Raw genomic sequence first — 13,656 nt, forward strand, 5'->3', positions numbered from 1 at the left:
ATTGCTGTACCACGTTCATCCCTAAAGCGGTGACTCAAAATTGCCACAATAATACGTTTTGCTTATGAATGTGGGGCTGGACTGGGCTCGTCTGGGCCCTTCTCACTCAAGGTTTCTCCTGCTATTGCATTCAGACAGTGGCTATGGTGAGAATCACCTCGAAGTCTTCTTCACGCGTGTGTCTGGGGCCCAGGCTGGGAAGCCTCAGACAGAGGAGGGCTGGAACAGCTGGAGATCCTTGGGCTTCTCTTGCTCTCTCGGCAGTCTGTTCATTTTGTTGCTGTGTAGGACTCTGTTGTATGACTATCCCACAATCTATTTATCCATTCTACCACTGATGAGCATTTGGGTAGCTTCTAGCTTGGGACAATTATGAATAGCACTGCTATGAACATTCTTGAACTTATCTTTTGGTACACATACGCATACATTTTGGGGGCATATACTTAGGGCTGGAATTACTGAGGCACTGGGTATGCATATGTATGTTCAACTATAGTACATACTGTCAGTTTTCCTAAGTGACTGTACCAGTTAATATTCCCACGAGCAGTGTCTGAGTGTTCTGGTTGCTTCTCAACCTCTCCAACAGTTGGTATTGTCTTTTTTTTTACCCCCGTCATTTTAGCCCTTTGGGTGTATACAGCGGCATATCAGTGTGGTTTTAATCTTCACTTCCCTGATGAAGAATGAGGTTGAGTACCTTTTTCTGTTTTATTAGCCATATAGATATCCTCTATTGTGAAGTGTCTATTCTAGTTCTTGTCCGTTTCTCTGTTTGTTTGTATGCTCTTCTCATTCACTTCAAGGAATTCTTTAAATATTCAGGTTAAAAGTCTTTTGTTGCTTCTATGTATTCAAATGTATACTCCCAATTTGTGACTTCTTTTTTTCTCTAAATGGTGTCTTCTGATGAACATAAGTTCTTAATTTCAATGCAGTAATTTATCAGTCTTTTCCTCCATCATTATTGCTTTCTGTGTCATGTTTAAGAAAGCTTTTCCTCCCGTGGAGATATTCTATGTTACCTTCTAGATGTTTTATTGTTTTACGTTTCACAGTTAGAGCTACAGCAATCTGGATTTGATTTTTGTGTATAGTATGAACTAAGGATCAAATCTTTTATTTTCTAGTGAATATCCAATAGATAGCACTACTTATTGAATGGATTGTCCTTTCCCCACTAGTGTTCAATGACCCCTTTGTCATAAATCAAATATCCATGTATTTGTAGGTCTGCTAGATCTTCTGTTCTATTAGTCTATTTTTCTACCTGTTGACAATACCACCTGGTTGTAATTATTGTAGCTTTATAAGTTTTGGTATCTGTTGATCTTCAAACTTCATTCTTCTTCAAGTCTTGGCTATTCTTGGCCTTTCCCTTTGTATTTCCGTATAAATTTTAGAATTAGCTTGTTACTTTCCACAAAAATATAAACTCTGCTAGGATTATTAGAATCATATTCACACTGTGGATTAGGTTGGTAAAGAGTTGATATCTTTATAATATTGATTTTTTCAATATATGAACATAGTCTAGCACTTAATTTATTTTGGTTTTTGAAATTTTCTTTCCATAGTGTTTTGTAGTTTATTATGAAGATGTCCTTGCACAGATTTTGTTAGAATTATTTCTAGGTATTTGGTAAATTTGATGCTATTGTAAATACTATTGTTTAATTTTTTTACATTCTAATATTTTATTACTGGCATACAGAAAAATAATGGATTTTTATATCTTCAACTTCCATCCAGAGTTTTTGATAAATTCACTTATCAATTCTAATCACTAATCCATAGAGTCTTCAAGATTTTCCATAAATATGTTCACATCCTCTGTAAATAATGACAGCTTTATTTCTTCCTTCCTGACCTATACCTTTCCCTGTCCCGTCCTCCTCCTCCCCCTACCCAGCTCCTCCTTCTTCTCCTTCTTTTGGCACCTTGTCGCTCTGAGTAGGACCTCTAGTACAGGGATGAATGGATAGCAGGGATGATGAGGACATCCTTCTCTCATACCTGACCTTAAGGAAAATGTTTTCAATATTTCACCATTAAATATAACATGTGCTATTAGATTTTTATAATACTCCTATCAGATTAAAGAATTTCTATTCCTAATTTGCTAAGAGGGTTTTTTAAAATGAATGAGTACTGAATTTTATCAATTATTTTCTGCATTAATTGAGTGTATTTTTCTTCTTTATTCTGTTAATGAAGGACATTAATAGATATGTGAATGTTAAAACAAACTTGCATCCCTGGAACAAATCCAGTTTTATGATGATGTATTTTCCTCTTGATGTATCTATGAACTTGATTTGTAAATATTTTGTTTAGGACTTTTGCATCCATGTATCTTACCATATCATTGTCAGGTTTTAATATCAACGTTATGCTGACTTTGTGAAAGGAGTTGGGAAGCAGTTGCGCGCGCTCTCTCTCTCTCTCTCTCTCCCTCTGTCCTTTGGAAGAGTTCTTTAAACCAAAAATGTTTTATAACTCTTCATTCCCACCTCACCACTTGACCTCTGTTCTCTCTCTCTTCTACTCCACTCAGTAGCCCAGGCCCAAAACCTTGGAGTCTTTCCATCAGTCTTGTTAGCTCTGTCTTCACAATATACCCCAAATTCAATTCAACACCCCCACTGACACCACTAATTTCAAGCCACCATTATTTCATACTTAGACTAATTTCAATAGATTTATAATTGGCTCCTAATTTCTCCTGTCCCTCTTCCCCATAATCTATTCCACACAAAGTGATCATTTAAACATATATATGATCTCTTCACTGTCTTGCTAAAAGTTTCAAATAACTTCCTATTACACTTAAAATAAATTAAATTTCTTACTGTGATATTGGTTAGAATCAGTTTGTCATTTACTTAATAGCACACAGATTTATCACTTTTACTTAAAGTCTGCTGAGAATCTGCATGACTCATCAGAGCAACTGTCTTCATGTTGCAACTCAATGATTCAACCTACTTTGACCTTCTGGCTCTGTCACTTGAAGAAAGAAACAGCTTGACATTCCTGTGCTGACTGAATTTGTGTCAGAAATGACACAAATCACTTCTGCCCACAGTCCATTGACTAGAGCTAGTCACATGGACATACTTAATAATCAACTCTGTGCTTTGATGATTAAAGGGACTGGGAAATGTGGGTGAATACAAGGAATGTTTGATGAAGGCTACTCTTTTAGCCACTTATGACCCACAAGGCCCCACCTGCCTAGCTGTCCAACCATACTTTGCTCTCTTTCTCACTCATCATGTTTCAGCCACACTAGACTTTTGGGTGCTCCTCACACATACCCAGTTCCTTTCTATATCAGAGCCTTTGCAGTTTTTCAATCATACCTTTTCCTGGCTGACTTCTTCCAGTCATTCAGTTCTCAGCTCAATGTCACCATCCCAGCTAAGATACCCACCTCACCTCACCATCACCCTCTGTCTTCTTGCCTTGACTGGACTTTCTTCAGAGCTCTATTTTTTCTTTCCTCTCTTTCTAGGATTCTAATTACGTGCATGGTAGTACAGTGTGTCCCATATAGCTCTTCTGTTCTTTCCTCATTTTTTTTCTAAAATTACACTGTGTATTTATTTTCTTTCTTGTTTGATATCTGTCTCTCCCATGTACATTTCACAATAGAAGACCCTTGTCATCCTGAGAAATCCAATAAGTCTCCTGTTAATCTTTGAGGGCTGTTGTAGGGAGTGAATGAAGCAACAAACAACAAAAAAGCTCACTGTACATTGTAAATTGAGACTCAGTGTTACCTGGGGTGTGGGACCACACCCCAAGCTGGAGAATCACCCAGGCAGAGCTGTTGTTATACACACATACATAGTGGTACATAGCAGAGATTCCTCAGGATGGGGACTTATTTTAATGTGTTTGTTTATTTTTAAGAGGATCAGACCTTACATGATAGAAGTTGTGCTTTTATTATCTAATGTCATATGTAACAGCAAAGACATCTGGATTCTAATAAGGGTTATAGATAAGTTATAGATTAAAAAATTTAACCACGTTAGTATCTCTATAAATTTGAAACAAAGCATTACATATATGTACAAAGCATTGTATTTACTCAGTCTACAGAAAATTTTCAACATGATAATGGATTTGTAAAGCTGTTCTAATAATCCCACACTAGAGATCCACACATGTGAGAAGAAAATCTTTGGGTTATAATTTCATATTTTCAGGAATAAAGCCTGACACATAGTCAGATTTGCTCTAAAGAGAGGACAGGAAGTATTCTTTTATCTCATAAATACTTACTAAATATCCACTGCTGTCAAACACTACTCTGGACACCACATGCTTTGCTGGGTGAATCATTCATGGTCCCTGCCCTTGAAGGACATCCAAAACTAGAAAACAAGACACATGAGTAAGAGGCACTCTCCTCCATCACCACCAAGGCCTTAACTACTTTAAGGTGAAGCTGGATCCCTGGCACACATACAAATAAGCACTATGCCACTCCATTGTGACAAGCCTTCCACGAATGTGAAACCACTACAAGAGCTACAGAAGTTCAGCAGATGTCACTTCCCATTTCTGGGATCAGGACAGGTTCATGAAGAAGTTGACACTGAGCTGTGCCTTAAAAGACAGAGAGAGGTAGGCAAGGTAGAAGCAATCCAAGGAGAAGATACACATGAGTCAAGGTCTGCAGGCTGGAGGGACAAGGAAGGCATGCTTGCAGAAGGGAAGCAATGGCTCTCAGTGACCGGCTGAGACATCTGAGCTCCAATCAAGATGCAGTGGAACATGAGCAGGGACATGGTGCTCTCAAAGCAGTGTGGAGGAAGATTGCGTTCAGTGCCCACCACAGGGTCTGGTAGAGCCTAGCTCTTTCCCAGACATTCATGTTCTGAGGGACTTTAGTAGAGGGAACAAAGCTAGGAGAACAGCTGAGGCCATTGAAATGGCATGTGGGTTTTCAGGTACAGGACTAGGACATGTTATGGCAACAGAACAGAGAGACAGACACACCTGAGAGAGACCCTGGGGAGAACTGCCTGGGAAGGGAGTTGAGTTCACCTTAAAGGTTCTGCACCTTCTTCCTCTTATATTCCAGACACCCTGGTTTCCTTTATATGCAAATCCTGATGACTGAAGAAGTGTGAGCAATGCTGTCAATAGTTTCACTTCTAATTGTCATTGAATTTATATGCTGACACGTTTCTCCCACGCAGAAATTTCCCTGAAGATCACAGGATTTTATTTCACTTTTGGTTCACTTCTCTGACGTGAGCCTTTCTGTGAGTCCTCCTCTGCACAGCACATGACAGCAACTGCCAGCTGCCGATGGCCTGGAATTGCCCTCTGCCCCTCCTGTCAGCCCTGAACTTTATTCATCCCTCAAGTCTAGTACACATGTCCCCTCTCTTCCCACAGCCTGGTCATTTCCCTCCAGCTCTGTCAGCATAACCTGCCCCTGAAGGACCCTCGGATCCCCTGGGGCCACCTCCCTTAGCCCTCCACTCCTTCCAGACTCCCTCTCTAGACACTGAGGGGCTGGATGGATTCTTTCTTACGGTGTTGGTCCCTGCACCACACATGGTGCTACCTGTCTGGCATTTAGGTGATAATTGTTAGAGCTCTTTTTTTTTTAATTGAAGTATAGTTGATATACAATATATATAAATTACAGGTGTATAGGACAATGATTCACAATTTTTAAAGGTTATAATCCATTTGTAGTTATTATAAGATATTGACTATATTCCCCATGTTGTACAATATATCTTTGTAGCTTATTTTATACATAATAGTTTGTTCTTTATCTCCTGCCCTTACTGTGCCCCTCCCCACTGGTAACCACTAGCTTGTTCTCTATATCTGTGAATCTGCTTCTTTTTCATTATATTCACTAGTTTGTTGTATTTTTTGGATTCCACATATAAGTGATATACAGTATTTGTCTTTCTCTATCTGACTTATTTCACTTAGCATAATGCCCTCAAGTCCATCCATGTTACAACTGGCAAAATTTCATTCTTTTTTGTGGCTGTGTAGTATTCCATTGTGTGTATATGTGTGTGTGTGTATACACACACCACACCTTCTTTATCCATTCATCTGTTGATGGACATTTAGGTTGCTTCCATATCTTGGCAGTTGTAAATAATACTGCTGTGAACACTGGGGTGCACGTATGTTTTCAAATTAGTGTTTTTGTTTTTTTCGTATATACACCTAGGAGTGGAATTGCTAGGGTTGAATGGTAGTCTTAGTTTTAGTTTTTTGAGAACCCAGTTTCCACAGTGGTTGTTGGAACTTTGTTAAACTCAACGGCTACCCATTTCAACATGGATCAGATTAACACTTGGGACTTTAGAGACTTCTAGTTCTGCTTTCCAGTTTTCTTTTGCTTGTGTCTACTATTCAAGCCAGAACACTTTCTTTTTGACTTGTGTGTGACGAGTCAGAAGAAGGTCCTTTCTGTCTGGTTTTTCTAGGCCCCACTGAGGAGATCAGGCCTGGTGCCCTCCAGCTCCTGCCCCTGGACAGTTGGCCTTCACACCTGATCCTCCCTGAAGTATCTGAGAGGAAAACACTGGTGACTCCTTCTTCTCTCTAATTTGGTTTCTTCTCTTTTCCCTGAATTTTGTTTCTTGTAACCTGATTCCTCATTATTCATGACTCCCCTTCTGTTTCTCTCCTTTTCACCCTTCCAGTAGCTCCTAAATTATTTTAATGGCTGTGCTTTCTTCATCACAAACATATTTTTTGAAATGTTCATGTTTACACTATTATTTTAACCTAATAAATCCTACCTTAATGCAACTATATATATATATATATATATATATATATATATATATATATATATATATATACATATATATGGTTGAGAAGGACTTCATTTTTTGTGTGCGGACATGTGGTTCCAGCCCCCAGCCTGAATCCTCAGGTCCAGCTAGAGAAGCACCTCTGCTGGGGTCCCAGATGTCAGAGCTGCCACTGGGACAGGTTAGCCCTGGACAACCTGGGATCTAGGGAGGAGCTATGAAAGCCCTCCCGCTTTTCTCTCAGTGGTCATAGTTCATCATCCCCTTCCCCACTCCCACTATGCTTGATACATATTCTATGTTTGCAGTGGCCCCAGTGTAATTATTTGTTTAGAGCAGCGATTCTCAACCCTGGCTGCATATTAAAATAAACTGAGAAGTTTTTTTTTTTTTTAAATACCAATGCCATAGACAAAACAAGAGAGCCAAGAAAGTTTATAATTATTGAATCTGGTTGATGGGTACATAGAGATGCAATATTCTGTCTTTTTAATTCTGTATGTGTTTGAAATGTTCCATAATTTAAAAGTTTAAAAGTAAATATGTATAATATATATAGTATAAATATATAATATAAAATGTAAAACTAAGCCCATAGCAAATGAGTTAAAATCGAATTTCTGGGGCCCTTGGGTTTAGAATCTGTAGCTGTAAAATCTTCTCAGGGATTCTGAGGGTTGAGATGGGGATGTGGGGACATGAGGAGGATTGAAGTGATTACAGAAGCTGCCTCTGACTGTGAGTTTTTGATGAACTGTCAGATGACTGCCCCTAGAGTATTTACACCTGATTTGGATAATTATCACACATTCCTAGAATGCTGACTAAAGATAACTCATTTATCACACTGTCTAGCTGAAGTATTTTAAAGTAAATTATAGACCACCAACATTGGCACATGATGGCTCTTTTATTATTATCCTACTAATGCATGAGCTTCTGTAGAGAATAGTCCTCCCTGTCTTATTTGTACTTACATTCTTAGCACCTAGCATATGTCCAGATACCTTGTCATTACCAGCAAATATTTGATAAATTTAGTTTTTTTAAAAAGGTGATGGAGGTGACCTAAGTAGACATTGGGTTAGGACACACTATCAGCATGATGTATGGTTAAGAATACAAAGCTCTGGGAGAGAGCACAGCTCAGTGGTAGAGTGCATGCTTAGCATGCTGGGTTTGATCACTAGTACCTCTATTAAAAAAAAAAAGGATACAAAGTTCTGAAGCTAGACCACCTGGGTTCATATTTCAGCTCTGCCACTTAACATTCTGTCATTCAACTGCTCATAGTTAACTGCTTTGAGCGGTTAAAGCATAGTTAACTGCTCAGCTTGTTCATATGTAAAATGACAATTAAAAAAAGAGCCAATCTAATGTTTGTTGTGAGATTTCTATATATATACATATATATACACACACACACTTAAAGCCATGCCTGGCACCTAGTAAGCATTCAGTATGTTGTAGTTATTAAGAAGACTGCCTTCAGAATGGTGCCTTGTACGTCACTGTAAACATTTGCTAAATGAAAAAAATGAATAAACATTTGCTTTTGTGATTGCTTGTCTCCAGTTTTACCCATTTCTCTGTCCTCTCCATATAAAGACTACAGAAGAGGGCGGTTCTGAACTGAAGCATGGGTTGAGTCAAAAGGACTGATTTTGAGGTCAGGGGGGGATTCAGCTGCAAGCCCAAACCAGGAGGGCTGAGTGAACACTGTGAGAGTTTTAAAGCTGAGAGGTCTGGTGACTGCAAGAGAGAAGGAGCATTTTCAGTTGAGTGAGTCTGACCCCAGTACCCCAAAGAGGGGTGTCCACATACTGGGCTGTCCTTCCCAGGATATTTACCTAGATTAGATCTCTTTCCACCTCTCAACCCTCCAGCTTTGTCCAAAATGAGAATCTGTACTAGCTTAGGCCTGGATAGATGGTAGAGATCCAGTGTTTCCGGCAGCAGTAGGAATTTACTTCCAGATAAACACTGTCCCTTGTTTACCTTCAAAATGTTATCAAAGCTCACATTCACACGTATTGAAGAATCATTGAGTTATTAAACTCCAATAGAAGTGCAGCCCAGGTTTGGAAGTGCAACCTTTCTGGGCCTTGGTTTCCTCCTCTGACACTCTGTGGCTTGATGACTAATATACAAAGGTTGTTTAAAGAACACAATAGTAATTATTATAGCAGATCAACCCAGCAGGGGCTAAGGATTTCTTTTGGTAAAGAGCAAGAAAGAAATCAAGGAAAAGAGATAAAGGTTTAGCTGCAGAAGTTCCTGAATTCTAGCTTAAGAAGTTAATGAAGTCCTTATTCTCCAGACAATCAGGAGAATTCAGTGAAAATTTTGGAGCAGGAGAATGAAGAGTTTGTAGAAGGGATTATCTGGCACAGGTAAACAGAGTAGACTAGAGGAGAAAGAAGCTGGAGGAAAAGAGACTAGGTCAGAGGTTGGTGCCAGGTCTTACCACGTCTGAGGGAATAGACAGAAAGAGACAGATATCAGACAAATTTTGAAGAAAGTGACAGGCAGCGTCTTAGTTTAAATTAGGTATTGGAAGGAGGGAAATGACCTTTCTTTTTTGAGCACTATGATGTTCTGAGTGAAGGATGAGTCAGGCTCAAGCCTGGATATTGGACAGTGGTGGTGGCTATTACTGTAAGGAGAGGAGGAACAACTCTGGGGGAGATCTGATTTGATTTTGGATGGATTGAGTTTGGGCTGCTGTCAGGACACTGAATGGTTACCTAAAGCAAACAGTTATGATTTCATAAATGAGAGGATGAATCCTGAGGATCAGGGAGGATTTTGGGGTCTTTGTAGGGGCATGAGAGGACTCAGGCATGGATAATCCCATCACTTCCAAGCTTTCCTCTAAGAGAAAAGAGCCAGCCTCCTCTGGGGTAGAGGGAGGGCTGTGATGGTCATCCCTGGACCTGGGTGTGTCCAAGAGTGAGGTCGGAGGTGTGTTTAAGGCTGGGGGAAGCAGTATGTCACTTTCAGAATGTCACTTAGGATCATTCAACAAGGAGATTAAGGACTAAGTAAGAATTTAGCAATTTGGGAAGATTTATGTTTCAGTGTAAGTTCCTTTGTATATATAATCAGAGCTTCCTGCTGTAGAGATTTTTAATTAAAGTGTAACAGTTGCAGGTGAAATTTTAAAACAAGATGAATGAAGGCAATTCTTGAAACTCATGAAAAGACACCAAACTCTCCGTTAGAGTTAAGCCTTTCTGTGCCTGATCTTCTCTCCTTGCCTTTGTCTTCATCATTAGAACATTGTCTTTCACTCAATTCAAGGAGCTTTTATTGCATACTTACAATGTGGAAGACACAGAGAATGAGAAAACATAGTTCTTGCCTTTAAGGATCTTACCATCCCATCACAGAAGACTGAACAACATGGAATAAGCTATTAATCACCATTGCAAGACTGCGCAGATACCAGCTGCAATGACATGTGGGTGGCCAGACTTCTTGGAGAAGACAGATCTGCAAGTGGACCCAGGATGACTGGCAGAATCTGCACGGGGGTGGTGGGGGCAGCAGGCACAAAGGCCTGGAGATGACACTGTCCATTATCTTTTAGGGGGATATTAGCTTAAGCATACTAGGGGAAATGACAGGTAATTTTAGTGAGATAGAATGGGGGTGGACTGAGGAGATATCTATTCAGATATTTTGGTGAAGACATCTAAGTACTAGAAATCAACTTGAGCAGCTTTACATGTATAACTGTATAACACGGTGGTTAGAGCCCAGATTACGGAATAAGATGGCTTGGTGTGAATCCTTTCACGCATTGCTAGTTGTCTAACCATGGGGAAGGTGCTAAATTTTCCTGTCCCTCAGTTTTCTCATATGTAAAATGAAATAATACACAGAATTGTTAGGAGGCCTACATAAGATAATTTATATAAAGGGATTATAATGTGACTTGGTGCATACTAAATGCTCAGGAAGTTTCAGCTTTTCATGTTCTCTTTCATAACTTTCTGTATTGACTGAAATTCTTTAAATTACTTGAATTATATTTTTCAAAAGTTCATTAGAGCTCACCCCTAGGAAGCTTCACCGCTCTGAAGACTACTGTCTGGATGAATGTCCATTTTAAAAAAACAATAAAATCTCAGACCCCTCTACTTCTTAAAAAAAAAGCATCATTCCAGTTTCACAGATGTGTAACTAGATGGCCAACTTGGAAAGTGTTGAATACCACATGGCAACTTCAGAGGAGAAATGTGGTGATTTGAGCTACCTGTCTTAGGGAGACAAATACTTGAATAAGTTAATTGCAAGGAAACTATTTCTTTCAACCACTGTTGGAGTGTATGTGAATTGCTAAGACATTTTTGGAAAGTAATCCAGCATTACTAACCTTGTGACATATCTGTTGAAACTAGCAATTCTCACCAAATAAATCTATCATATAGAACTGAAGGCACCAGTATGAGACTAGATGTACAAAAATATTTAACACAGCATCATTTGTAGCTGAAGAAAACTAGAAACAACCTTAATATGCAACACAAAGAAAATGGGTGGCTACTCTATGGCATGCCCATATTGTGGAATTTATACATCCAGGGAATAAATTAGGTCTATATATAGTTCCAGGAGGAATATTCATGATATACTGTGAAATAACAAAGGAAAATTGGAGAGTGATGTGTGTGCTATTATTCCATTTTTATCAAAAAAAACCAAAAAACCCAACAACAACCAAAACAACAACAACTGTGTGTGTATGTATTTGTATTAACATGGAGAAATGTGTAGAAGGACGTACACCAAGCTATTAACGTTGATTACCTCGGGGCCACAGTAACTATGTGTCTACAGTCTGGCTTGTTAAAATGAACATGTATTGCCTTTGTAATTTAAAAAATACATATAGTAAGGTGAGATGGATTTGGGTGGGGGGGAATTAATATGAAGACCAGGATTGAAAAGAGATCACTCAACTGCCTCAAATGAATCCCAGTTTCCAGACCTTGAATTATAATCTTGCTTTAGAAATACCTTGTTGGGTAACTGGGGTTTTTGTTCAGTAACCACTAGATAATCCCAAACAGAAGAAAGTTAGAAGACAGAGGGTGGATACATTTGCTCCAGAAACCAGAAAGCAGAGATTTCTGACATTAGAGATCAGGAAGTTTGATGTTGACTCCCAGCAAAGTCCAGGAACAAATCACTAGAAAGTCTGCTTCCATATACTTAGGAAATGAAATAGCAATTATTAGGAGCCCGTATTTCTGGGAATTAAGTCACACTAAAGCTAAATTAATCATATTCCCTCTCTCACTCTCAAATCAGGGGATTGTTGTAAATATAAAGCATTGAAACTTTTCTCATAATATGTAAGTAGCCAAGATAAACATGAGTTAGAAATATATCCGAAGGTTCAGAATACTGATTGATCTTAAAGATGCTTCTGAAAGTAGGTTTCTACCTGGACCTCCTTTCAAGTTCTTAGCTATAGATACAAAAATGGAGTCTACAAAAAATGTCATGTATGTCTGTATCTAAATATAGATATAAATGACATAAAGCTTGGAGGAAGAGCTAAGTATTCATAAGGATAAGATCAGGATATGAAAAATTCCCAAAAGGTTGGAAAGACTACAATAATGATATGTAATGGAATTGGGTCAAGTGGAAAGTGCATTCAGGTCCAAAAAAATCAACTCCACATGAAAGTAAACAAGCTGGATGAGTAAGAATACAGATTTTAAAAGCTGAAGAATTGTAGGTTCACCTAAAGTGGCTCTTGGGTGAAGCAAGGAGGATGACAATGAAGAACAAATGAATACGTGCCCCTGGTTATAGCCTGGGGGAGAAGGCCTGAGGTATGGAGCCCAGTCCTGGCTCTGTGGTACAGACTGAACATACTCAGAGTAGAGTGACTGTCTCTGGAAGGGCTCTGGAAATCACGTTTGTAGTGCCACGTAAAGGTTGGAGCTGATTCTTGAATTTAAGTACTTCTGTAGTAGTCTCTGTTCATGAAAAGTTCTCAGCAGAGATTGGGGGTGACATGGGTGTGGAGGGAAGATTCACTCTCTGCTTTTTTTAATTCATGCTCTGCCATTGCCCTGCCATTAAGCAATTTCCTTAGTATCTCTCCCTTTTTCCTAACCCTACACACATCCCACCTACCTAGAGCCAAGTTTCCTAGTGTGGGCCGTGTACAAGGCAGTTTAAGGTAGCACATACACCCAGTATTAAATAATATCCAATCTCATGGTGACATTGCTAGTCATGCTTTAAATTTCTTTCAATCCACTGATTACATTTATAGAAGAAAGTCTCTGTTGCTGATAAGTTTTTGACAACTCTCTCATACTTGTTAATCTTTTCTTTTTAATAAGGGAAAAACAGGCCTGGGGCATAGAGCCTTCAGCAAGCCACGGTATCTAGTTGGAATTTTAAACATTGTTATATTCCCATTGTATTTATTTTTAGGATTAACTTATAAGGGAAACTGGTTTTCCATTTAAGGTAATGATCTAAAGTTTCTGATGGGGAGGAAAATAAAATATGAGAGTGTCTAATGGTGCTTAAAAGTAAGAATATATCAGCAAAGAAACAGGGCTGTACCCAGAAGCAAAAGAGAAAGTATGAAGGCAGGGAAAAACAGAGCAAGTCAGTGTAACTCCAATCAGCATTAGCATCGCATAACACGATCTTGATCACAGCAGCATGATTTACACACACTCTGCAGCAATGAACAGCAGAGAAAACCGAGGAAGATTTCTGTGCTGAGCAATGGCTCTCAGGATGGCAAATGTGTTAAAATGACATAGAGCTGGAGGAACAGGAAGTGCAGCCTCATACA

At 39.0% G+C, this 13,656-nt stretch overlaps 1 protein-coding gene across 1 annotated transcript in view; it reads right to left on the reverse strand.

The window, feature by feature from the left end:
* Positions 1–3,932: 3,932 nt before the first annotated feature.
* Positions 3,933–13,656, reverse strand: part of PLA1A (phospholipase A1 member A) — a 47,501-nt gene continuing 37,777 nt past the window's right edge. The window contains exon 11 of the mRNA XM_031455207.2: positions 3,933–4,388. Within this exon, the coding sequence (XP_031311067.1) occupies positions 4,313–4,388 (76 nt within the window). The 3' untranslated portion in view covers positions 3,933–4,312. The remainder of the gene's footprint in view (positions 4,389–13,656) is intronic.

Source organism: Camelus dromedarius, chromosome 2 (genome assembly GCF_036321535.1).
Source record: "Camelus dromedarius isolate mCamDro1 chromosome 2, mCamDro1.pat, whole genome shotgun sequence".
NCBI lineage: Eukaryota > Metazoa > Chordata > Mammalia > Artiodactyla > Camelidae > Camelus > Camelus dromedarius.